The 25,222-nt window shown below is 38.9% G+C and overlaps 1 protein-coding gene across 3 annotated transcripts in view; it reads left to right on the top strand.

The window, feature by feature from the left end:
- Positions 1-10,476: 10,476 nt before the first annotated feature.
- The window catches only part of golga4 (golgin A4), a 52,509-nt gene continuing 37,763 nt past the window's right edge, over positions 10,477-25,222 (top strand). The window contains exons 1-5 of one of the 3 annotated variants that reach the window (XM_084077176.1): positions 10,477-10,709; positions 14,167-14,244; positions 17,117-17,218; positions 22,156-22,224; positions 24,693-25,055. In XM_084077176.1, the coding sequence (XP_083933302.1) occupies positions 10,617-10,709; positions 14,167-14,244; positions 17,117-17,218; positions 22,156-22,224; positions 24,693-25,055 (705 nt within the window). In that variant the 5' untranslated portion in view covers positions 10,477-10,616. Of the gene's footprint in view, positions 10,710-14,166; positions 14,245-17,116; positions 17,219-22,155; positions 22,229-24,692; positions 25,056-25,222 lie in introns of all 3 variants that reach the window. The other 2 variants (XM_084077177.1, XM_084077178.1) reach the window with 2 other exon arrangements.

The raw sequence follows: 25,222 nt of genomic DNA, 5'->3' as shown, positions 1-25,222 counted from the left end.
TCTGGAAGATATGAGTCATGACTGATAGAGCAGGACAGGAACAGTACTGAATGCCCAGCATACAGCCATGATAAGGAGAATGACACATGTGCTAGCACATTATCCATATGAATGCACAGTGTAAGAATGATTAAATAGGCTATAGTCAGTGGTGTAAAGTACCTAAGTACATTTACTCAAGTAGTGTACTTAAGTACACTTTTGAGGAATTTTTACTTTACAGGAGTATTTCCCATTTTCCGTACCTTTACTTCTACTCCACTACATCTCAGAGTGAAATATTGTACTTTTACTACACTACAATTATTTGAAAACTTTAGTTACTTTTCAGATGCATTCATTAACCACTTAAGCCCTATTTTAGGCTATTTGAGGCTATATGAGGCCAACTGTTGTAATATACTGTTGATACACAGCCCAGTATCTGTAGTGATTCACTGTCATCTGTGACTCCATGCGCTGCTTTATCAAGAGACCCAGGGATAAGTTGTTGAAATGCAACTCATCTGACATAATCTTATAACTATAGCCAGTGGTGGAAAAAGTACTCAAATTCTTTACTTAAGTCAAAGTACCAATACTGCAATAAAGAAATACACTGTTACAAGTAAAAGTCCAGAATTCAAAATTTACTGAAGTAAAATTACTAAAGTATTGGCATCAAAATGTACTTAAAGTACCAAAAGTAAAAGTACTAAAATGTTTGAAAATAGCCGATCTGCAAGCTCACAACGCGCCGCGATTCGACGCGTTGTGAGCTTGTAGATCTGCTATTTTCAAATAGCCTCTGTATAAAATAGGGCTTAAGTGGTTAATGAATGCATCTGAAAAGTATACTAAAGTTTTCAAATAATTGTAGTGTAGTAAAAGTACAAGATTTTACTCTGAGATGTAGTGGAGTAGAAGTAAAGGTACAGAAAATGGGAAATACTCCAGTAAAGTAAAAAAAAATCCTCAAAAGTGTACTTAAGTACAGTACTTGAGTAAATGTACTTTACACCACTGACTATAGCCTATTTAATCATTCACACTGTGCATTCATATGGATAATGTGCTAGCGTATGTATCATTCTCCTTATCATATGGCTGTATGCTGGGCATTCAGTACTGTTCCTGTCCTGCTCTATCAGTCATGACTCATATCTTCCAGACACATCCGTAAAATGTATATATATGCTCTGTGTTTGTTTAGTAAACTTCAGAAGTTGTCGTGTGACAGTGTGCCTGGTGTCATCTTGTTCTCCTAGCTCACTGCTGGCCTACAGAGACTAAATCCAACTGAATCGACACTCAGTTGGATTCTTAACAGAGGAAAACTCTCAGGACAACAAAGGATCATTTCATTCACAACACATGGTAAAGCAGAATACAGGTTAAATACTTTATAAAACAACATGACGTTAAATCATATCTATCTATTATATAATAATATTGTTATTATTATTACACTTATTATTATTATTATCATTATCATTATCATTATTATTAGTAGTAGTAGTAATAGTAATAGTAATAGTAGTAGCAGCAGCAGCACTATGTTGTTAGATAGATCAAATTCAATGTTCTTCATTGTTACTGTTCATAGATGCAGCTGCGTTTGCTGGTCTCCATCTCCATGATGGTTCTTCTGTCCCAGAGCCACTGCAGTGCTGATGAAGGTAGGAGGCATTCAGTAGACTTTAACTAACTGTATTTGTTATTTGTGTTTCATTGTTTTTTTTGTTAACTGCAGATGGAAATTAGCTTCTGGCTAAATCCGGCATATTTACATAAAATCATGGTCAGATTATTAATTTCACGTTCATGTATTGAATGTTCATTAATGTGCATTTTCCCGTCCAAATAAACAAATTAAGTAAAGTTGTAGATCTAATATTTTCGCATGTTGTGACAGAATATACTGTAGGGACACTAAGGTTCATGGCATGTGGTTAAAGGGTCATTTCACCACTCTCTTTTATTTTGAGCCTTTTATAGCACCACCAGGAGGCCGATTTGTGCAAAAAAAATTTTTTTTTGACAGTACTCCGACAGATTTTGTCCAAAAATTCCGCAAATCGGTACACAGTATCTCTGTAGTCATTAAACGAAACGGGTCTTTCGGATTTTTCATATTCCATCCTAAATGGCTAAAAATGGCATCCAAAGTTTGCAGGAGTGCTCCGTTTTGAACAAAATGCCTCAAATCAGAAACACAGCATGCAATTTCCTGAAATTTTGCACGCATATTTCCCCTATGCCGAGGAAGAAATGCCACTTGAAAATGTTTAAATCATGGTGGCGCTATAACAGGCCGATTCGTGTTTTTACCTATAACTGCACCGATCAGTGTAAAACTTTGTAAGCGCACTCCCTAGAGGTCAAGGAAAAAACTTTGCATTTACATTTTTCACATCTGCCTTTTATAGTGCCACCAGGAGACCGACTTATGTAAAACAACATTTTTTTTATTACTCCTTCCTATTTTATCAAAATTTCACGCAAATCGGTACACATGATCTCTATAGTCATGTGATCAAGACGGATGTGTTTAATTTTTCATATTCCATCCAGATAAGATTGGCTAAGATTGACATCTAAAGTTTGCAGTAGTGGCTTGTTTTGAACAAAATTCCGCAAATCATTCTTTTCACGCACATTCACACTATGTTGAGGAGCAAATGCCACCCTTTTAACATTGGCCTGTTATAGCGCCACCAGCAGGTCTAATTTAGCAAAACACATTTTTTGATCAAATGCCTCAAATCATGAATGCAGTGATTGCCTTGCAAGGCCTAAGAAGAAATGACACCCTTTTCACATTGGCCTATTATAGCGCCACCAGGAGGCCACAATAACCTACCTGACCTGGCGGAGACTTGTGCTCCGAGGAGCACTTTTTCTAGTTATTATTATTTTACTTTGGTTAAATTCTTGTTCTGTGATTTTCTTTGATCTTGTGAAATTCAGTGGATGATGGTGACCAGGCTGGGGATGAAGTGGATGAAGTTGAAGAGTCAGTCTTGGATAAGATCCCTGGGATCCCTGGGATCCCTGACCCTGAGGAATGGATTGAGGGATTCACCCTGCCAGAGTTTTTGTCAGGGGTTGTTGATGCTTTTATGTGGTTGTGGTAGGGATGCTATGGTTCAAGAGGTTGATGTAAAAAAAATAATAATAAAGATCCTATTCACAGAAAGATTTGACCACCTCTTGAAGACCCCTGGTTTATCTCTTGAGTATTACAGAAAAGAACAAGAATAACTGACAGGCCATTTACAATATTTATAACACTACTATGAACATAAAAGTAAGAAACTATTTTAAATTCAGATATCTACAAAAAAAACAACAACATAGAAATCAAATTATATACTGTACCTACTTCAAGTAGCAACCCCCCACACACACACACAACAAAGGAAACACACACACACACACACACACACACACACACACACACACACACACACACACACACACACACACACACACACACACACACACACACACACACACACACACACACACACACACACACACACACACACACATTATTTTCATTATTCTTTACATTTCTCTAAAATATATTTAAAGCACTTTGAATTGCCTTTTGTGTACAAATAGATTTACAAATCAATTTAGCCTTGTCTTACTTACTTGAAAAAGGATAAAGAGAACATTCTTAAGTATACTATGGCTCCTAAAGGCCATAACCACTTTCATTCTGGTGTTGGGCATGTCATTAGCCTATACAGGCACACACACAAAAAAGGAAAAGCCGATCTACAACCTCACAACACGTCACAAAGCAACGCGTTCTGGAGATACTCATATTTACCATGTTTCCTCTACTTTATCGTGATCTGGTGTTTTGAATGTAGACCCTCAATGTGGTCCTTAGAGTTTTCCTCAAATGATATAGGTGGTGAGTGATGATTGAGTTGAATGGCAAGCTCTGATTACAAGATGATGCCAGACAGTACAGATGGCAAGTTCTGAAGTACAGAGAATATAGTATAGTTTGCGTGATGTGATCAGGAGATACAGTATGAGTCATAACAGATATAGAAAGGAACAGAGTATTGTCACGGTCCGCTCCTCGGGCCGTGGACTTTGATGTTATTATTTAGACCGCCATTGCCCTTATATGGTCGTGGACACTTTAGGCCTGTTCTGTAGGCCTGTCACGGTCCGCTCCTCGGGCCACGCACTCTGACTTTATTATTTAGACCTTCCTGCCCTTATAAGGTCTTGGACTTATTAGGCCTTTGTTCTGTTCTGTATGTAGTCTTGTTATTCTGTTACTCTGTTGTTGTTGCCCTGCTGATGTTCTGTACCTTATTTTGTAGTATTGTTTCCTGTTGTGCCTAGTTACTGTTACCTGTCTTGTCTCAGCTCCCTGTTGATTAGTCATGTTCTCCTCCTGTGTCCCCTTAGGTCCTCAGCCTATCCCAGTGTTGATTGTCGGTTGTGTTCACCTGTGTCTACTGTAGTTAGTCCTTGTGTATTTATACCTCCCTGTTCCCAGTGTTTGGTTGCTAGTTCATTGTTAAACTGTTATGTGTGATCCTGTCTTGAGTTCAGCACTTACTTTGTATCCCTGTCTTTTGAGTTATTAAACCCTTTAATCTAATCTATTCTGCCTCCGTCTCTCCTGCACTTGGGTTCTACAATCTGCCCTGACTCAAACCGTGACAAGTATGATATGAATAAGTACAGTAAAAAGTGATGTCAAGATGTTCTGCAGAGATGTAATTCAACAGTTACATCTGGTATCATTGGGCATACAGTCAGCGGTAGAAAGTAACTAAGTGCACTTACTCAAGTACTGTGGCACAATGTTTAAGTACTTTTACTTTACTTGAATATTTACATTTTTCAATACTTTATGCTTCTACTCCACTACAACTCAGAGGCAAATATTGTACTTTTTACTCCAATACAATTATTTGAAAACTTTAGTTACTTGTCACTTTGTAGATGTATTATTATTACAAATCATACATGACCCACTTTTCTATTAGAAATAGCCGATCTACAAGCTCACAACACATCACAGCACTTTGTGAGATCTTTTAAAGATTGTGACACATTTTGAAACCTTTTGAAATGGGACATTCTAATGAAGACTTTTACTTTTGATACTTTAAGTATATTTTGATGTCAATACTTTTACTCAAGTAATATTGTGAATAGGACCTTTATGAGACTTTTAGGAGTATTTCTACATAAAATAAAAATCTGAGTACTTCTTCCATCACTGCATAAAGTGTCCTGATACAGCAGTATGGGACATTCTTGTCTAGATAGACTGCTGCTGCTGTGAACCTATTTAAAAAAATAAATTAAGAATATAACTGAAGAGAGTGCGGATAATCCTTTCATTCTCTGATACAGCAGTATCTATGACATCACAAGCATATCTGTATGCTTACAGATGCTGTATGAGAGTGAATTCATTACCGTTCTAATGCCACTATCACAGTGTCCACAGCCCAACATTATGATGATGTTCTTTCAGGACAAAATGAGGCCAACTGTTGTAATATACTGTTGATACACAGCCCAGTATCTGTAGTGATTCACTGTCATCTGCGTAGGCATGATAGATATATGTTTGTGACTCCATGCTGCTGCTTTATCAAGAGACCCAGGGAGAAGTTGTTGAAATGCAACCTATCTGACATAATCTTATAACTATAGCCAGTGGTGGAAAAAGTACTCAAATTCTTTACTTAAGTCAAAGTACCAATACTGCAATAAAGAAATACACTGTTACAAGTAAAAGTACAGAATTCAAAATTTACTTCAGTAAAATTACTCAAGTATTGGCATCAAAATGTACTTAAAGTACCAAAAGTAAAAGTACTAAAATGTTTGAAAATAGCCGATCTACAAGCTCACAACGCGCCGCGCCGCGATGCGGCGCGTTGTGAGCTTGTAGATCTGCTATTTTCAAATAGCCTATGTATAAAATAGGGCCTATGTGCTTAATGTAGGTATATGAAAAGTAAGTAGTAACTAAAGTTTTCAAATAATTGTAGTGGAGTAAACGTACAAGATTTTCCTCTGAGATGTAGTGGAGTAGAAGTAAAGGTACAGAAAATGGGAAATACTCCAGTAAAGCAAAAAATTCTCAAAAGTGTACTTAAGTACAGTACTTGAGTAAATGTACTTAGTTACTTTACACCACACTGACAATAGCCTAGCCCTATTGAATCATTCTTACACTGTGCATTCATGTGGATAATGTGCTAGTGTATGTATCATTCTCCTTATCATATGGCTGTATGCTGGGCATTCAGTACTGTTCCTGTCCTGCTCTATCAGTCATGACTCATATCTTCCAGACACCTCCGTAAAATGTATATATGCTCTGTGTTTGTTTGGTAAACTTCAGAAGTTGTCGTGTGACAGTGTGCCTGGTGTCATCTTGTTCTCCTAGCTCACTGCTGGCCTACAGACACTAAATCCAACTGAATCGACACTCTTAACAGAGGAAAACTCTCAGGACAACCACAACAAAGGATCATTTCATTCAGAACACATGGTAAAGCAGAATACAGGTTAAATACTTTATAAGACAACATGACGACTGAAATCACATCTTGCAAGAATACCAATGTTTGACTTATTCCTGTATATTTTCTTCTTATTATTATTAGTAGTAGTGGTAGTGGTAGCGGTAGCAGTAGTAGTAGTAGTAGTAGTAGTAGTAGTAGTAGTAGTGGTAGTAGTAGTAGTAGTAGTAGTAGTAGTAGTGGTAGTAGTAGCAGCAGCACTATGTTGTTACATAGATCAAATTCAATGTCCTTTTTCATTGTTACTGTTCATAGATGCAGCTGTGTTTGCTGGTCTCCATCTCCATGCTGGTTCTTCTGCCCCAGAGCCACTGCAGTGCTAAAGGTGCTAAAGGTAAAGGTAAAATGCTAATTGTTTTTATGTTACCTGGAGATAGAAATGAGCTTCTAGCTCCGGCATATTTACATAAATCATGTTCAGCTTATTACTTTCACGTTCATGTAATGAATGTTCATTTTCCCGTCCAAATAATCAAATAAAGTAAAGTAAAGTTGTAGATCTAATATTTTCGCCTGTTGTGACATGCCCAGAATATAGGGACGCTAGGGTTCATGACATGTGGTTAAAGGGTAATTTCACCACTCTCTTTGATTTTGAGTTCTTAAAGTCTAATGAACCAATGGCATGTGTTTGGATTCAGACTGTGCTTCTGCACGATATCCAACTAACCACAAAAATGGTCTGTTTCACCCAATGTCTCTTATTATGATATCACTTTGGTTAAATTCTTGTTCTGTGATTTTCTTTGATCTTGTGAACTTCAGTGTTGGATGATGGTGACCAGGCTGGGGATGAAGTGGATGAAGTTGAAGAGTCGGTCCTGGAAAAGTTTGGTGCGGGATGTATGAAGGCATTTCAGGAATTCTCAGAGCTCCTGAAAAAGTTGATCTCAAAGGTTTACAATGCTTTTCAGGCCAAGGACCCCTTAGCTGAGGGAGATGATGCAGGGACCCCCAATAAATATTATATAAAATAATGTTGCAAATTAAACATTTTCATAGATTTCATATAGCTTCATAGACTTGTTTGACAGCAATATCATCAGTGTTGTGTAAATGAATGCTTTTTGTGTTTTTTTATTTTTCACGTAGATCTTTTCTATTAATATGTTGGATTCATGTTAATGTGTATTTTCAGACATTACCACTTAAACCCTCGATACTTCATAAACTTGACCGTTGACTCTGTACTTGGTCTGTTCTTTTTTCCCATACACCAAACCAATTTGGTCGATCTACAAGCGTTGTGAGCGTTGTGAGCTGGTATATCGGCTATTTTCGGTTAATGTTCCCCCAAGAATAGGGATGCTAGGGTTCAAGAGGTTAATGTAAAAAAAGAAAATCCTATCACAAAGATTTTACCCCCTGTTGAAGACCCCTGGTTTATCTCTTGAGTATTAGATAATGCCTCAGGACAGAACAAGAATAACTGACAGGCCATTTACAATATTTTTTAACACTACTAGTGAACACAAAAGTCAGAACCTATTTTAAATTCAGATATCTACAAAAAAAATCACCCTTTTCTGGATCAGGGCCCACTTGAACATCTCAAAAGTGTTCGCGGCCCACCTATGGGAAGGCATTTTCAGAGCATGCTTATCTTAATGTTCAATCAATGAATTGTGTTCCATCTTGGATCAATGGAAATAGCGCCCAGGATTACAGCTTAGGCAATTAGCACTGGGTGAAAAAAATGGGTTACACAAATCGTGGGATAAAACTTTATAAAAAAAATATATAATGTTCAAGTTGTCTGTGGGTTGTCTGTGTGCCTGAATTATGGGCAAATGGAGAAACCTGGTGTCTGTGCAAATTGGCACGGACGTCAGCACAAACGGGACATGGGAGGGAGGGAGGTTGTATGTGACAGACCAGAGCTTGATCAGTGAGAGAGAGACAGAGACCCAGAGGTATTAGGGAGGAAGGAAGATCTGGAGGGAGAGACAGAGAGAGAAAGTGAGTGAGTGAGAGAGAGCCTATTTCCCCCCACGCAACACAACAACCCGGCCAATGCTGGGTACTGAAACCTGAATGCAAAGCAACAAGAGAGATACCTCAAAAGGAAAGCCATTCCACCAGACTATGGAGCAGATTCCACCTGTCAACCATCAGGCTGTTGAACATGCACTGAACCTGAAGTCATCATCTCAGTCTTGACAACACAGGCCATCACACAGGCCTTTAATATCGCTTTATGACTATGAATTCCCTCCACTGCTGCTGCTGCACTGTCTGACACTATCTATCACTTCTATACCTGTGTACACTGCTTTCTTTGATATCTGCTGAGTTTGATGTCTCTCTCCTGCACAACGAACTATGATTCTAACATCGGCTGCTATTTATGTCTGCTGCAAATGTTTCTCATTTTCCTGTGTATTTGACATTGTACCTTTCTTGTTACCTTTCTTAGTTTCCCTTGTTCCTTTCTCTATTCTTTACCCTTCAGACTCCAAGGTGGCCTATCTACCCACACGGCTACTGCTGCCCTATTTTGATGGCAATACTTTTGTACCTTTGTACTGTAGCCTGCAATTTTGAATATAGGATTTAGTAGGCTATATACTGTATATAGCCTACTAAATTCTATATTCATCCTATATAAGTATATAACACATATTGTATTTTGAACTCTTTTTGGTCATTGTATATTTGCACATATGTGACATGTGTCCTTTGCATTCACCCATCCTATAACTACTAGGAGCAGAGATTGCCATTTTACGGCACACAGAGAGCAATTAGGTGTAAGTGTCTTGTTTTTAGGGACACTTCACACATTACTGAGGTCTGGAATCGAACCTGGGACCTTTGACTTCCCAGGTGGGTTCTCTAACCATTGAGCTATGAAATGTTTTTTAATTCAGCATTATTTTTTTTCAAAGAATCAATCTGCACACAAAAAAAGACAAAGTAGACGTTAAAATGACCCCAGAACAGTGTTTAAAGTGAAATACCTTTAAACCACTCCTCATTTTGCCTGGGACCCTTTGCAGCCCCTTCAAGAACCGCATGGAGGTCCCCGGACCCTACTTTGAGAACCCCTTTTACAGATTTTCCTTCCACGTAGGCCGCACATGCGCACTGGCCCCTGTCACCTGCTGGAAATAGTGAACAGTGTTGCCATGTCGGCTTATTATAAGCGACTTGGGGCTTCTTTGGGCATGTTTCTAAAGTGTAGGTCTACTTGCTTATTTAAGTTTGCTTCCACATTTTTTAAATTATTTTTTAAACCAGTGGCTCTAAAATATTCTACATTTTATTTCAAGAGTTTTTGAAAATAGCAGATCTACAAGATCTTGTAGATCATCATCTGCTATTTTCAAATAGCCAATGCGTGTAGGTTTAAAAGTGCTCATGCGGCCTATTAAAGTTGCTTCTTTTGTGCTTAAAAAAATATATATTAGAAGAATTGTCAAAAATGTAAAGTATACATAACATGATGTGAACATGCACGGTACATCATTATCAGACTTAATTTTATCCTTCAACTTCTTGTTTATGCCCCAAAATGACTGGATATACAGGTTTTGTAGCAATTTGTTGTAGCAATTGTAGAGATATTACACCTTAATTGTCGATTGTTTAAGCATATTCTAATCATGTATACTTTATTTTACTTAAGATATATATATATATGTATGTATGTATGTATGTATGTATGTATATATGTATATATGTATATATGTATATATATATATATATATATATATATATATATATATATATATATATATATATATATATATATATATATATAGTGTTTTTTTTTACATTTTGGACAAAATAACCAATTTTACACCAAGGTGCCCAGATGTCCCTAGTGCCCACCTAACCGGTTACCGTTTTCCTAGACCTGGTTGCTTATTTCTCTCTCGAAACCTGGCAACAACTGACAGTGAAGGAACAAGGAAGTGTCTGGAAGCTCTAGCCCTGCTATACTGGATGCCTTTAGAACAGAACACACAACTACACACTTCCGCGCTGGTGGAAAGTAGACTTATTTCTTATGTACAGGAATAATAATAACATCTCCACCGGCGTCCCACCATGTTTAAAAAGCTGAAGCAGAAGATAAACGAGGAGCAGTCTCCTCAGAGGAGTGCGCAGTCACCACAGCAGAGGGAGCAGCAGGCCCAGCAGGTCAGTGTTTGTTTATATACTGTCTGTAGCCTAAACAATCAATGAACGCACTCACACAACTACACGGATTATTCCTTTAGTGTCAAGTTCAGTGAAAGCAAGTTTCACCATAGGTGACACTGACACACATACACACACATACATAGCTTACTGTGGGCTGCTAGCCACAATGCTAACGTTGTGTGTATTGCCCATAGAGTTAATACAGGCTAGCTGTCAGGATAGCAGGCTAGCTGTCATCATCAGTGGTGGGAAAAGTACTAGATCAGGGGTCTTCAACCTTTTCAGGCCAAGGACCCCCTAGCTGAGAGAGAGATGAAGCAGGGACCCCCTCTATATTGTATAGAAATTGTGTTTCAGATCTAACTTTTTTTTGTTTACTTGGTCTGCTCTTTTTTCCTTCTACACCTATACCTCTTTGCCAAAAAACAGCCGATCTACAAGCTCACAACGCCTCGCAGCGCGAGGGGTTGTGAGCTTGTAGATCGGCTATTTTTGGGCTAAAGTGCTCCTCAGAAAAGGGATGCGTCAAGGACCCCCTAATTGACACATATTAGCCCACGGACCCCCATTTGAAAAGATATGCCAGGGACTCAACCATTTTGATTTCTTGGGGGGTCCCAATCTACACTGTAATCATCATCATTAGTGTTCATTTAACTCTGAGAGTACAGACATATAAGGGTCAATTTGGTTCCTAACTATTAATTTGGCTGGGGACCCCCTGGAACCCACTCAAGGCCCACTGGTGGTCCCCGGACCACTGGTTGAAAACCACTGTTCTAGATTTAAACAAAAAGTATCAATACCATCATGTATGGTACTCTGAAATACTGTTACTGTTTACTGTTCATATTTTTGTTTTTGTTTTCAAACTGTATATATGATGTTTTGCATAGTAGTGTATGTACACTAGCCATAGGCTTTCTTTCATCTTAGCAGACCTTGTATTTAACTGCACTTTTCCTGTGCTTTCTTTTTGGGCAAACTACTAATAAAGTATTCAATCACTTAAAAGTTAAAGGTAGGGTAAGTGATTGTCTTTGGTTAAAATAAGTGTTAAATAGCTCTATATTCTGATAGTACTCATTGCTATAGAATGTTTGTTCAGTAAAAGGAGTCTCCTTGTCTCTCCAGCTCTTTATAAAACAGAAAATGCATTTTCGTTTCAGTTTCATTTTCAATTTTATCCAACCAGGACAGAGAACTCAATCAGGATATAGATTAAACAAGTGAAATTGGAAGTGATGACACTAAGAAATGAGCTGGAAAAATTGGAACTGGAACACTATGAAGCTTAAAAATGGGTACTTTCTCCTGATTGGTTGAGATTTTGACACCTACCGGAAAATGTATTATCTGTTTATTAAAATTATAAGAGCTGGAGAGACATGGAGACATCTGTTACTGAAAAAACACTCTATAGCAATGATTACTATCAGAATATAGTGTTTTAACCTTTTAACAAAATACTTTTTGTTTTAACCAAAAAATATCACTTACCCTACCTTTTAAGGAAGAAATTATATGGCTGCTTATATATAACCTTTATATTTTACCATCTTACAATACATAATGATATTTGACAGCTTGTAAGAGCCTAGATGTCTCCACTAGGCCTGTTAGCTATTGTTTTGGTACAGCCTATCTGGTTAAGGTTCAATTTGTCCTTGAAGCAGCTAACAGTAATAACTATGATCTCTGCCCTGTGCTCGAGGCAGAACTACCGTACCACTGACATGAGTGTTAATGTACTTCTGACCATGATATCATGTACATAAAGCATAACCACCTCCACCTAGAATAGTGTCTCGACTCCTATGTGCCTTTTTGATTGATGATTGATCCAGAATTCCATGACAAAGTACAGAAGTATAATGGCATCACAATATATTTGAAGTACTAAAAGTAATTAAGTACTCATTATGCAGAATTGTCCCATTTCACAAGTTTTTTTTAAATGTATTAAAATGGGACACGTTGTGAGCTTGTAGATCGGCTATTTTCAAATAGCCAAAGTATATAGGGCTGAAGTGGTTAATGTATGTTTTGTAATAATAAATAAAATCTGCTAAGTAACTAAGGTTTGCAAATAATTGTAGTGGAGTAAAAGTACAATATTTGCCTCTGAGCTGGTAGTGGAGTAAAAGTATTGACAATTGGAAATACTCCAGTAAAGTAGAAAATACCTCGAAAGTGTAATTAAGTACAATACTTGAATACATACAGTACTTAGTTACTTTACATCACTGGCTGGCTGTCATCAGCTGATGTTTAAAGATGCGTTCAGGAAAAAAGACTTGAGTCCGGGAAGTTCAGTCTGTCTGGGACAAGAGACAGAGAGGCTGTAAAAGTGTCATATTTGTCTTGTAGGCGTCATGTAATGTAAACAGTCGTGTCTTTTGGCAGTGTGTGTGCTTATGATTGATGTGTATGCACATTATTCTAGTTTTGGACTGTGTTCGCGTGACAGCTGCTGCTCGCCATATGCTTGTTTTCCCTGGCCTTCTCATCTACACATATTATAGTCACCTTCGATGCTGTTTATTCTAATGAATTCATTGGCCACTTAGTTAACAGCACTGCTGATTTCGGATAGGATTGAGTGGCCAGCATAGCTGGTTTACTTGTCATATGAAAGTCTTGATCCAAGACTAGTTTGCTTGCTGGAATTCATGCAGAGGATTTTAATAGATAGAATAGAAATAAAAGATACGATTAGGGCTTCATGATTACAAATTGGAGTTGACGATTCATTGTCACTCAAATAAGTGCAATTAACAATTTAATTGTGTGTTTGGCCATTGAACATGTGAATACAAAGATATTTCTGTTTGCCTTTTAGGCTTCGTTATAAAAATTGCACAGGGCAGATATGACTAATAACTTAAATATACAAGACATTTTTGACATTTAATAATTTTATACATGTAAAACTAGCAGAAATATCTGATATAGTGACACGTTGTAAGCTTGTAGATCTGCTATTTCTGCTTTGTTTAATATTTGAAAATGTATGAACATTTTTCAACATGGAAATGATTATGACGATTTTGTAAAATAATTGCAATTATCTCAAATAATTGCGAGTAGACGATAATGTAATAATTGTGACAGGTATGAGTAGGCCTAAATATGATTGTGCATATTTGTATGTCTCATATTTTCTTACAAATAGATAAATATATGTGCTGCTGTAAACACTATTATTTAAACTGGTGCTGGGGGGACACTAGATCTTATTGCAGTTATTCCGTAGCCCCCAAGAATAGACATCTGGTTTAATAAATGTGTTATTAATATTATTAGAGCAAAATTTGGAATTTTACGCTATGCAACGTTTCCTAGTTTTAGAACGAATAACAGGCTTTCCTCCGAGGTGGAAAGACTGGTGACGCGAGGTTAAGCTAAGGATGGCCATGTTTTTTTTTTTTTACACCTGTGTCTTTCGTTTCAGTCGGGTGCTGGAGAGAGGCGTGGCAGCCTCACACCCCCCTTTCAGCACGATGGGCCAACCTCTCCTCGGGACAGAGAGGTAAGCAGCGTGTGAGCCAGTGACAGATGCAGGTGTGACACATGATGGCTTGTGCTCAGGCTGCCGGCTGCTTGCACCATTGAGGCAATATTTCTCCCCCAGAAATGACTTTATAACGGGTAGAACTGTGTGATGAAAGGCGAGTCCCTCAATGCCTGTGATGATACCTTTGTTCCCTCCAAACATCCCGTTAATGAATGATTTATGAGTCCTCCCTCTTTTGACTGCCGTGCTGCCAGCTATCGGTACATTCATGATGAATTAAAAGGTCTTCAGTCCCTGATGAATTTTGGTCAACTATTTAATTAGTAATCCATCCTCAGTCCCTGATAAAAGCTGTTAACAACTTTAAGCCCTTATATTGTACGACCGATAGCGGAAATGGCCAATCTACAAGCTCACTGCGTGTCGTGATGCGTCGTGATGTGAGCTTGTAGATCGGCTATTTTAGCTATTTAAAAACAATGATTTTGTTTGAAAGTTTGCCCAAAATACTGTACGGACACCAGGGTTAATGTGGTCACTGGTCAAAATGATCCACTTCCGTTGTTACCCAAATCTGAGTGATTACAAATGCCTCAGGTGACAGAGGTAGATTATTCAGTTAATTGAATATGGCCATTATTTAGTACTTGTCAGTGTGGATTGGATTAGGCCTACAGATGGACCTCAATAATAACATTGACATTGTCAGTCTGTTTTGATTAAACACATTATTTTATATATTTTAAATGTATGCTCTTTTATTTGTACTGTAATACAGTACTTCATACAAGGTAGTGGTACTGGATTGTCAAAATCAATAATACCGGTAGATTAATTTCAAGGCCTTCTAATACTTAACAGCAGTCTTTTTTTTCATTTCATAAACTATAAGCTATAAGACTTTTTCTTTTCTTAACTCTATTCAGGAGGAGCAGCCTAATCATCAAATCAGCCCTCAAAACCACATGGCATTTTGATTGTAGATCCCATTATATTATGTATATGAATTATTGATGAATCCTCTCTTTTCAATGTTTTTTCTCCAGTGAGTTGCTGCTGCGTCCCCCCCCCCCCCCCAACTCTGATCTCTGTTAATGGATATGGGCAAGTTTATTAAGGACTGGCTCTCATTACACCGGAGCAGACTAGCAATGAAGTGGATAACATGACCACATGTGGAGTCGGATGATGCAACTTAGGGTCAATACATGTATTTTTTAGTATTTTGGATGATGTGTTGTTTTGGGTGGTGCAGACAGTAGACCTATCCCCTCGAGCGCTGCTATTTCCATTGGGTAATGGTTTTAGCTACATTTCAACCAGGCAAACTGCTGCCTCCGGTGGTGAAGTTTTTTTTGGGGGGTCAACTCTCAACATTCTTCTTTCTCTCATCATCTCATCAGAAGTGCAGAGGCTCTGTCACCCATCTGAAAGCGTCCTATTCTACCCTCACCTAGAAGCTGTCGTAATCATCACTGCACCTTTTTTGATTTTCATCCTCCAGCTCTTTAACCTTTTGACATCGCTGACACGGTCTCTTCTTGACAATCGTTCTCGTTCAGGGGAACGTGAACATTTTGAATGCAGTGTTAAGTCCACACAGAAAATATACACCTAGCCATTTTGCTGTGTCACACGGAAACTGTGTACAGAGATGTCAAATTGTTATTCATAACATTGATCGATGTTGATTGGTTCATGTTTCACCCGACTTTTCCTTCAGTCCCTTTCACACTCTCTCTCTCCCCCTCTTAGGCCTGTCACAATTATTACATAATAATCGCCTAATCGTAATTATTTGAGATAAAAGCAATTATTTTTCTATAATTGTCATAATCAAAAATGCTTTTTTTGGAAAAACAATTATTGATAAATAGCAGATCTACAGTAGATCTGCTATTTCCGCAATTTTGTCATTTTTTGGAAAGTACAACATTATTAAATGTGTCAGTAATTTATTTGTATATTTCAGTCGGATAACTCACGAATAGATTGAACCATTATAGACCGAATAGATTGAACCAATATTATAGACCGAATATATTGAAACAATATTATAGAATGAGAATACACGTGTGGATGTAATATTTTATCTTGGCGTTCAGGCTCTGCTAAATGTTTCTCCCTGCTCAGCACAATTTAGACAACCATCATTAAGCATTAAGAGCAGGGACATAGATATATGATAACAACCCCCCATGGGGAACAGTCCAACAGCAGAGCCCACTGGTGGTGGTGGGAGCAAACGTCGCATGACAACAACCATAACGCACACGCGGAAGGAACACAAACTTAGGTGAGCTTAAATAACCCGCCCGATTGGACAGCTGATTGCCACGTCAGACGTCAGTGTATGACGTATGGGTCTTGCATGACGCTGTAACAGCCACATAGTAATGAGCATGCATGTAACCTCTCGAGTGTATGCTGCCTGAACTAACTCGCAGGCTATACGTATCATTTAAGTTATTGGTCATATCTGCTCTGTGCAATTTGTGATCATGAAGCCTAAAAAACAAACAGAAATTAAATTTGTATTCTGTTCCAATGTTCAATGGCCAAAAACACAATAATTCAATCGTTAATCGCAATTAATTGTGTGACAATTAATCGTCAACTATCGTGACAGCCCCAGCCTCTCTCTCTCTCTCTCTCTCTCACTCTCTCTCTCTCGTGTGTGACTCTTGTGTGTTTCTTGTTCATCCTCAGTCAGGCCAGGCTCTCCGTAGGGAATTGACGGACGGGCCTGGCCACGACAGCCCACCACCTCAGCGCTCGCTGTTTTCACACTCACAGTGTTGTTTTTCTTTCTCATTGCTCTCTGTCTCCCCTCTTCCTCCTCTCACCCTGACTCTTCTCGTCCCGTTAACTGCACTGACGGGGTCAGGTGCTGGCCGGGATGATAGCAGAGCCTGCTTTTCTGTCTGAGTATACTATCTTTGCTCTGGACCATTCAAAACGACCCAAAACGGCCCAGGTAGCCAGTGTGGTGAGTTGGTTCTCACGCCCCCCCGCCCCCCCCCTGCTCTGCTTCCTTCAACTCCTCCTTTTCCCACCTCAAGCTCCACCTCTTGCTCCTCCTCCAACTCCTTCTGCCCTTGTTACTTACTTCCTCGCATCTCAGCACTTTCTTTGGGGACTATAGGGTAGAGGATTGTCGCCTATGTAGTACGTGAAGACTGCTTGATTCCCCCTTCCTCCCTCTTGCTCTCTATCTCTCTCTCTCTCTCTTCCTTCCTGTTTGTTTTGGATACTAGTAAACTTGAAGGCATCTCACCTCTAGGCTAACCTTGCATCTAACGGGAGTGATGGATGGTTTGTCCCTATGGAGTAGAAAAGCTTGTGTGCTTTCCTTCCGCTGTATGCCAATTTATTTATTTACCTGTCCCTTCAGTTGTCCTTTAATTGTCCTCCTAGGAAAAGATTGTTACCTCTCCCCTCCATCCCCATGTCCTTTAAGGTTTTTTAGCTGCTTGCCTTTAGTTTTTTTAACCACTTAAGCCCTATTTTATACTTTGTTTTATTTTCAAAAATAGTGAGAGAATGCTATCTTTGAGCTGACAACGCGTTGTGATGCATTGTGAGCTTGCAGATTGGCTATTTTCACTTGTTTTGGAGATTTTCGAAAATGTTCACCTATATTGACATGCCTAGAATAGTGGGTTAATGTGGTTAAAACTCCCAACAACCTCCTGTTCATTATGTTGACTGATGTTTTTTATCCCCTGGCCCTGTAGTACATTGTGTTTATTTGGAGAGCTGTTGAAGTTTGGTTTTACAAGTTGCAGTCTTTGAGCTGTGGGGGGAAAAAAGAGTTCTTGTATGTATTTTCAAGTGAACAAACAGTGCCCTAAGCCACCTGCACTTACTGTATGAAGGTCATATCATAAACCAGGCAGCGTTTGTGGCTGAAAGCAGGCTCAGGGAACATAAAACCTAATTTAAAATGAAATAAAACGTGCTCATTTGGGTTGTTTACGCAGACTTCTGTGCTTGGCACTGACTACTACAACCTTTCATGCAATGGATGGGTTATATAACATCTGTGATTTCATGAGCTGTGTTAAGTAAGCTGCTGCTAGAACTAATTTGTGTTTCCTAAGGTCAGAGTCCACATGTGATAACTGCATCAATGTTAACTGAACTCCATTAAGGCCATGTGTAATATGGGCTTATCTAGGCCTGTCACACTTATTACATAAACGTCTAATCGCAATTATTTATGCATTAACCCATTGAGACCTGAAGCCGATTCTACATGTCTCCTAAATCTCAACAGTATTCTGAAAAACGTATGTTTCTATATCAGTGGTGCTCAATCTTTTTCATACCAAGGACCCCCAAAATGATATGTATTTGGCCGCGGACCCCCATCAAAATATTTTGTTCCAGGGACCCCCAGAAGCAACGATTTGAGTTAAAAATGTTCGCTTTAAAAATATATATATTCAACGATTTGCTCACATTTTCATGATTTTTCAAAAATAGCAGATCTACAAGCTCGTAGCGCGGCACTCGGTGCCGCGCTATGAGCTTGTATATCTGCTATTTTTGAATAGCCCAAAGTGTAAAATAGTACTTTTTAGCTCGAATCTAAAAATGACACAGTTCCAGGTCTTAATGGGTTAAAGTCTCCATGTTGAAAGATTTCACATTTCAAATATTAAAAAAAGCACAAATGGCAGATCTACAAGCTTACAATGTGTCACATTGTGACGCGTTGTAAGCTTGTAGATAATCTATTTCTGCTATTTTACATGTATGAAATATGTCAATATTTAAGTTATTTTTCATATCTGCCTGTGGGTTTTTTTTTACGAAACACTATTAAATCGTTAATCGCAATTATTTGAGTGACAATTAATCGTCAGCTTAGATTTGTAATCGTGACAGCCCTGGGCTTATCAAAGTTTTGTTGAGGACTTTTCTCAACTTGAGCTTCAGTCAATCTATCACCTTTCAATGAAAGGCATGTTTTCCAAGTTATAGCCTCCTTCTTCTTGCATTACAGTGCATATAATGTACATTGTAATGATCATTAAGCCATGCATAATGGCTGTACAATTTGCATATTGAGATGCAATAGGTTAGTGAAGATTAGAACTTTATCTTGACTGACTTGTGATAAACCCCCTCATGTCTCCCAAATTAGCCACTGTGTCTCTGTCATGTTTCAGCACCATGTTATCAACAATGTCATCATCACCACGATCTGATAAAACCCTGCCTTGGAGGAGCGTAGCATAATGAGGTTTAATTTCATCATCCTGGCACTGTAGCTCAAAGATAATTTAGCCTAATTGCTCTGCTTCATCGTGTTAATAGCATTCCTCAGCATGGGAAATAAGTTAAGATGTGTTGTCAAGTTTCTGGCACACACCACACGGCATTACTGTACGACTTCCCCATGGCGATCCATCTTATTGGAGTGAAGTTTCAAACTTTGCCGTACTGGCAGGGTTGGCACAGAATTATTCTACCCTGGGCTCTTTCTGCAGCAGGTGTAGATCAACCCTTTTGGAGCTCTGGACCACTAGCGTATTTTGAACAATCGTCAAGGACCCCCCACCCCCCTCCCCCCCTCTCCTCAACAATATATTACAGTATGTAAGAAGGCTGCGGCATATAACACAGTCATCACAGTTTAAAAAAAATACATAACAGCTCACTGTGCAGTGCAGAGAGCTTGTAGATCGGATATTTCATGGGTCATGTAATTTCATGGGTAATTTCAAGCTTTCCCCACACTATGCCTATTAGTTAAAATACTATCTTACACTTTGTTGGATTTATGACATGTTATTTAATAGGGGTGTGCCGATATATCGTCCCGCGATATATCGCGATACGTTTTCGCGACGATATGTATCGTTTTAGAAAAAAAAAATATCGTTTTTGAAAAGTTTTTTTTTTTTTTTTTTTTTGCAATCATAATAATCAGGCATGCAAACGGCCCCGAAGTGAAAAGAGTGACAACATGTTTTTTTTTCGGGTCAGGTGTCATACTATTTGGATTCAAAACGGCTATTGTAGCTGAAAAGCTACAAGTTTGCATGTCTGAATAATGCAAAAACAGAATTATTTGTTTGCATTTTCTTTTTTTCTCCTCCATATATTTTCATAATAAAAAAAGTGCGTATCGTATCGTATCGAAATCTTATCGAAGTTGTGAGCCAAATATCGTATCGTATCGTTTCGTGAAATTAGTGTATCGGCACACCCCTATTATTTAATCAAATTTATGTTATAGCGCTGGTTGAGAAACAGTGGTATAGATCACATCCAGTAACTGCCTACCCAGGCCATTACCTATTATTCTAGAGGCCTGCTTAAAAACCCTGTTGAGCCACTTCCGATCAGTTTGAGATATGTTACCAATACCTTGCTGTTGAGCCTTAATTAATTGATGTGGTTTGTTGTAGAGAGAAGTGGGATGGAGTACGTACTTAAGTGAGGCCTTGGTTTACATCACTAATGGGCAGTTTCATTTTCACTCAGGCACTTCTATTTGACTTCAGACAAAGCCCAACAAAGCATGACCGGCCCATTAAGTGGGTTAATGGCCACATCGTAGCGAGTTACCAAATGATGTCTTGGAGTGAAAACGATCTAACGACGGGGATGAATCCTGTGTGAAGTAGACAATTGCTCTTGGTGTAAAGTGAAATGCTGTTTGTAAATGGTTTTAATACGAGCCTTCTGTTCTATCCATTCATATAAAGTTCTGGGAGCGCTTAAGAGGCCTTGGCATGCTGTTTGCCTCTGCCTCCAATAGGAATTGACTGTATCTCTGGCCTTCACCCATTAAGACCGGGAAATATTTAGATTTCCTGGTAATTTTTAGATTTCTTTGGCTTTTAAAAAATAGCAGATATACAAGCTTGCTACGAGTTTGTAGATCTGCTATTTTTTGTTTTTAATCGTGAAAATTTGTGTAAATCTTTGAATATATTTTTTTTAAAGCGAACATTTGTAACTCAAATCGTTGCTTCTGGGGAATTTTACAAATGTCTTCTAAATCCTAACAGTTGTTTTTTGAAAAAAACGTATGTTGCGATACATATATCAGTGGTTCTCAAACGTTTTCATGTGAAGGACCCCCAAAATTATATGTATTTTGCCGCGACCCCCATCTGAAAATATTTTGTTCCAGGGACCCCCAGAAGCAAATTTTTGAGTTAAAAATGTGTATAGATATTCAAAGATTTGCACACATTTTCACGCCTTTAAAAAAAAAAAATCAGATCTAGCGTGGCACTCGGTGCCATGCTATGAGCTTGTATATCTGCTATTTTTGAATAGCCAAAGAAATCTAAAGTGACACAGATGCGCCCCGGTCTTAATGGATTAACAACAGAGCCTTTACCTTCCATCGTAAGCGATAGCAAAATAGGATTTACGTATTATTTCTAATAGAATCTCATAGGGGAAAGTAGTTTGGAGTTGGACAAAGGGAGGAAATAAATCTGCTAACTCTTAACCCTGCTTGTAACAACTCGGCTCAAACCAAACTAAAGCTGCCTAATTCTTCCACACACTTCTGTTATGTCTCTGTGCTCTCTGCAGTTCTGCTGTGTTACACTTACCGCCAAACTAAGCACCTTTAATTCAACGCATCAGCTCCTTTAATTGAGTTTGTGACTATTTGTTCCGACCTCATGGCTATTCAATAGAATAGTGTTTTAACCCCCTTTTTGTTTCATGTAACCGTAGAGATGCCTTCGTTTTGTGTATTTTTAACCCCTGTGTTTTTTCCAAGTTGCATGAGGGTACCCATTGCCCCTGAATTGCTCCCAGCAATACTACTAATATTGCTCCCTCGCAGAGTAATCAGGGAGTGAACACAATGGGTGTGGATGACTAACTGGCCTGTAAGTCCTCCCTGGAGCAGGGTTTTCTCATATTATATGTCTTGTTACTCTACAGAATGCCTCTAAAGGAGCACCCAGGTCTCCACGAGGCAGCATCAATGGAGATGGACGTGTTTCTCCACAGGCAAGTTTTTAATTTTTTAAAAGATTTTTAAAACCCATTAAGACCGGGAACACATCTGTGTATAATTTTTAGATTTTTTTGGCTATTCAAAAATGGCAGATCTACAAGCTTGTAGCCGCGGCTGAAAAATCATGAAAATGTGTGCAAATCTTTGCTTCTGGGGGATTCTACAAATGTCTTCTAAATCCTAACAGTTGTTTGAAAAAAACGGATGTTGCTATAATCAGTGGTTCTCACTGACTTTTTCATGTCAAGGACCCCCAAAATTATATGTATTTGGTCGCAGACCCCATCTCAAAATATGTTGTTCCAGGGACCCCCAGAAGCACAGATTTTAGTTAAAAATGTTCGCTTTAAAAAAATAGCAGATCTACAAGCTTGTATATCTGCAGTTCTTTTTATAGCCAAAGTATAAAATAATGGTTAAAGTTAGCCTGGTTCCAGACGAATCTGCCTTTGCAAAATTGCATGCACTTTAGCCCTCGGCAGATTAGGTCTGGCCCCCCTCCATAGAGATTTCAATTCTCTCCCTCCGCAGTTGTGCGGAACCAACCAGGGCCCAGTATCCAAATGTGGGCGGGCTTATCACCTTATTTGGAGCAATGACGTACAAGGAAGCACTGCTCTGATTGGTTCGTTCAAGGAAGCACTGCTCTGATTGGTTTACTGTAGGTCTAACCAATAGAGTCCGTTTGGATCTTTTTGTAACCGCCCCTTGGAAGAAAATCTACCGTTGATAGGGACCAGACTAATATCCACGCAGTGTGTCGTGTGATATTGTCTGGCTACGCGAGGCTAGGTTAAAGTGGTTACACAGTTGCGTTCCCTGTTTTAATGGGTTAAATAACATACTGTAGTTACTAGACAAGACATCCTGAAAATGCATTTTCTGTTTAATAAAGAGGTGGAGAGACTCCTGTTACTGAACAAACACTCCATAGCCATAAGTACTATCAGAAAAAAATCCACTTTTCCTTTTCAGAATGCAAGTTATCTTCTCCATAGCAAAACACTTCCCTGAGCCATTGGCCCAGCCGAGGTCTTTGAATAATCTTCCACGATAATAATGTGACTGAACCTTTTGCTTGGAGTAAACAGTAAAACAGTTTGTTTAGTTCCTTGTATCCTTGATATGACTTTTGGTTGGGTGTAAAGGATAGAACTCATAAATAAACATTTTAAGGATCAAGAGGTAGCTTTTACACCGAGCATTATATTAATTATTTGTGCAATCTCGCTCGAAAATGTTGCAATTTCTTGGCAATCCCTCATACTGTGAAAAGCTCCCCAGGCTAGTTGAACCATGCTCTCCCACGCTCTTCAATAAAGCTGTCACTGATATGAATGTTTAAACATGGTTTTGTTGTGGTGTTGAACTCTGGTGTTGAAATTCGGATTGGCTTTTTTATTCATTTTTGTCAAACAATGATCCTTATCGAGAGGAGCCCCAGGCATTTATTCTTGTAACTCGGGATGGGACGATATGGAAATAATCATGTCATTGTGACCAAAATAATTGCGATTTACTATATCGCGATAATCAAAATATGCTTAAAACTCTTAAAATGCCACCTTTGTTAAACCACTTGAACCCCAGCATCCATAGTTTGAGGTGGAACATTTTCCAAAAATAGCAGATTTACAAGCTCACAACGCTTCCCAACGGGACGCGTTGTTTGCTTGTAGATCTGCTATTTTTAGCAAACAGATTTAGAGAGTGAAAAAAAGACTGTATCAAGTACGTTCTCTACAAGTGCGTTTTACCAATTCTAGAAGGTTTTAAGTGGTACCGGATATTGTTGAACTCTTGAAAATGTGGATGGCTGCTTTTTTATTCATTTTTGTCAAAACAATAATCCTTATCGCGAGAAGAGCCCCAGTCGTTTGCTCAGAAGATGCAGCTGAGGGTGCCATCTGTGGAGTCTCTCCTTCTAAGCTATTAGCTTGTAGATCTGCTATTTTAGAAAATTTGTGAATATATGTGTGCAAATCTTTGAATATATATTTTTTTAAAGCCAACATTTGTAACTCAAATCTTTGCTTCTGGGGATTCTCCAAATATCTTCTAAATCCTAACCGTTTAAAAAAAAAAAACTTATAATCAGTGGTTCTGAAACTTTTTCATGTCAAGGACCCCCAAAATAATATCCATTTGGCCACGGACCTCCATCTCAAAATATGTTGTTCCAGGGACCCCCCCTGAAGTACAGATTTGAGTTACAAATGTTCGCTTAAAAATATATATATATTCAAAGATTTGCACAAATGTTCACGATTTAAAAAAAATAGCAGATCTACGCTATGAGCTTGTAGATCTGCTATTTTTGAATAGCCAAAGTATAAAATAATGGCTATATCTAAAAATCTAAAATGAATGGGTTAAACATGGTTTTGCTGTGGTGTTGAACTCCTGAAAATTTGGATGACTTTTTTATTTTATTTTTGTCAAACAATAATAATCCTTCTAGCGAGAGGAGCCCCAGTCCTTTGCTCAGAAGATGCAGCTGAGGGTGCCGTCCGTGGAGTCCCTCCTCCGCGGCGGAGCGAGCCGGGCGGAAAGCCTTTTCCGCTCGCCGTCTAAAGAGAGCCTCGTCCGCAGCTCGTCCCGCGACTCGCTCACTCCTTTGGGGGACGGCGGCGGCGGCGGCGGCGGTGAGGCCTCGTCCTCGCCCACCACTCCCACGTACGACCCCCCCTCGGACATCGAGAGCGAGGCGGAGGAGTCGTCGCCGGGGGGAAGCGCCACCGAGGCCATGTCCAAAGAGCAGCTGCTGCATCGCATGCACCGCACGGAGAGGAGCCTGGCCAACTACAGAGGGAAGTACTCTGAGGTGAGGGCCCACACATACTGTACACCCAGTGATTCTCAACCTTTTTCAAGGGCCCCCAGTTTGATATGCATCCAATCCACTTTATTTATAATAGCACATTTTACAACTTCTTCAAGGTTTCCAAAGTGCTGTACAGAAAATCCACTGGGTAAGCTAAAAACACAGAA

This window comes from Gymnoscopelus microlampas, assembly GCF_963454915.1.
Source record: "Gymnoscopelus microlampas genome assembly, chromosome: 13".
In the NCBI taxonomy this organism is placed as follows: domain Eukaryota; kingdom Metazoa; phylum Chordata; class Actinopteri; order Myctophiformes; family Myctophidae; genus Gymnoscopelus; species Gymnoscopelus microlampas.
This window is presented reverse-complemented; position numbering and strand designations above follow the sequence as displayed.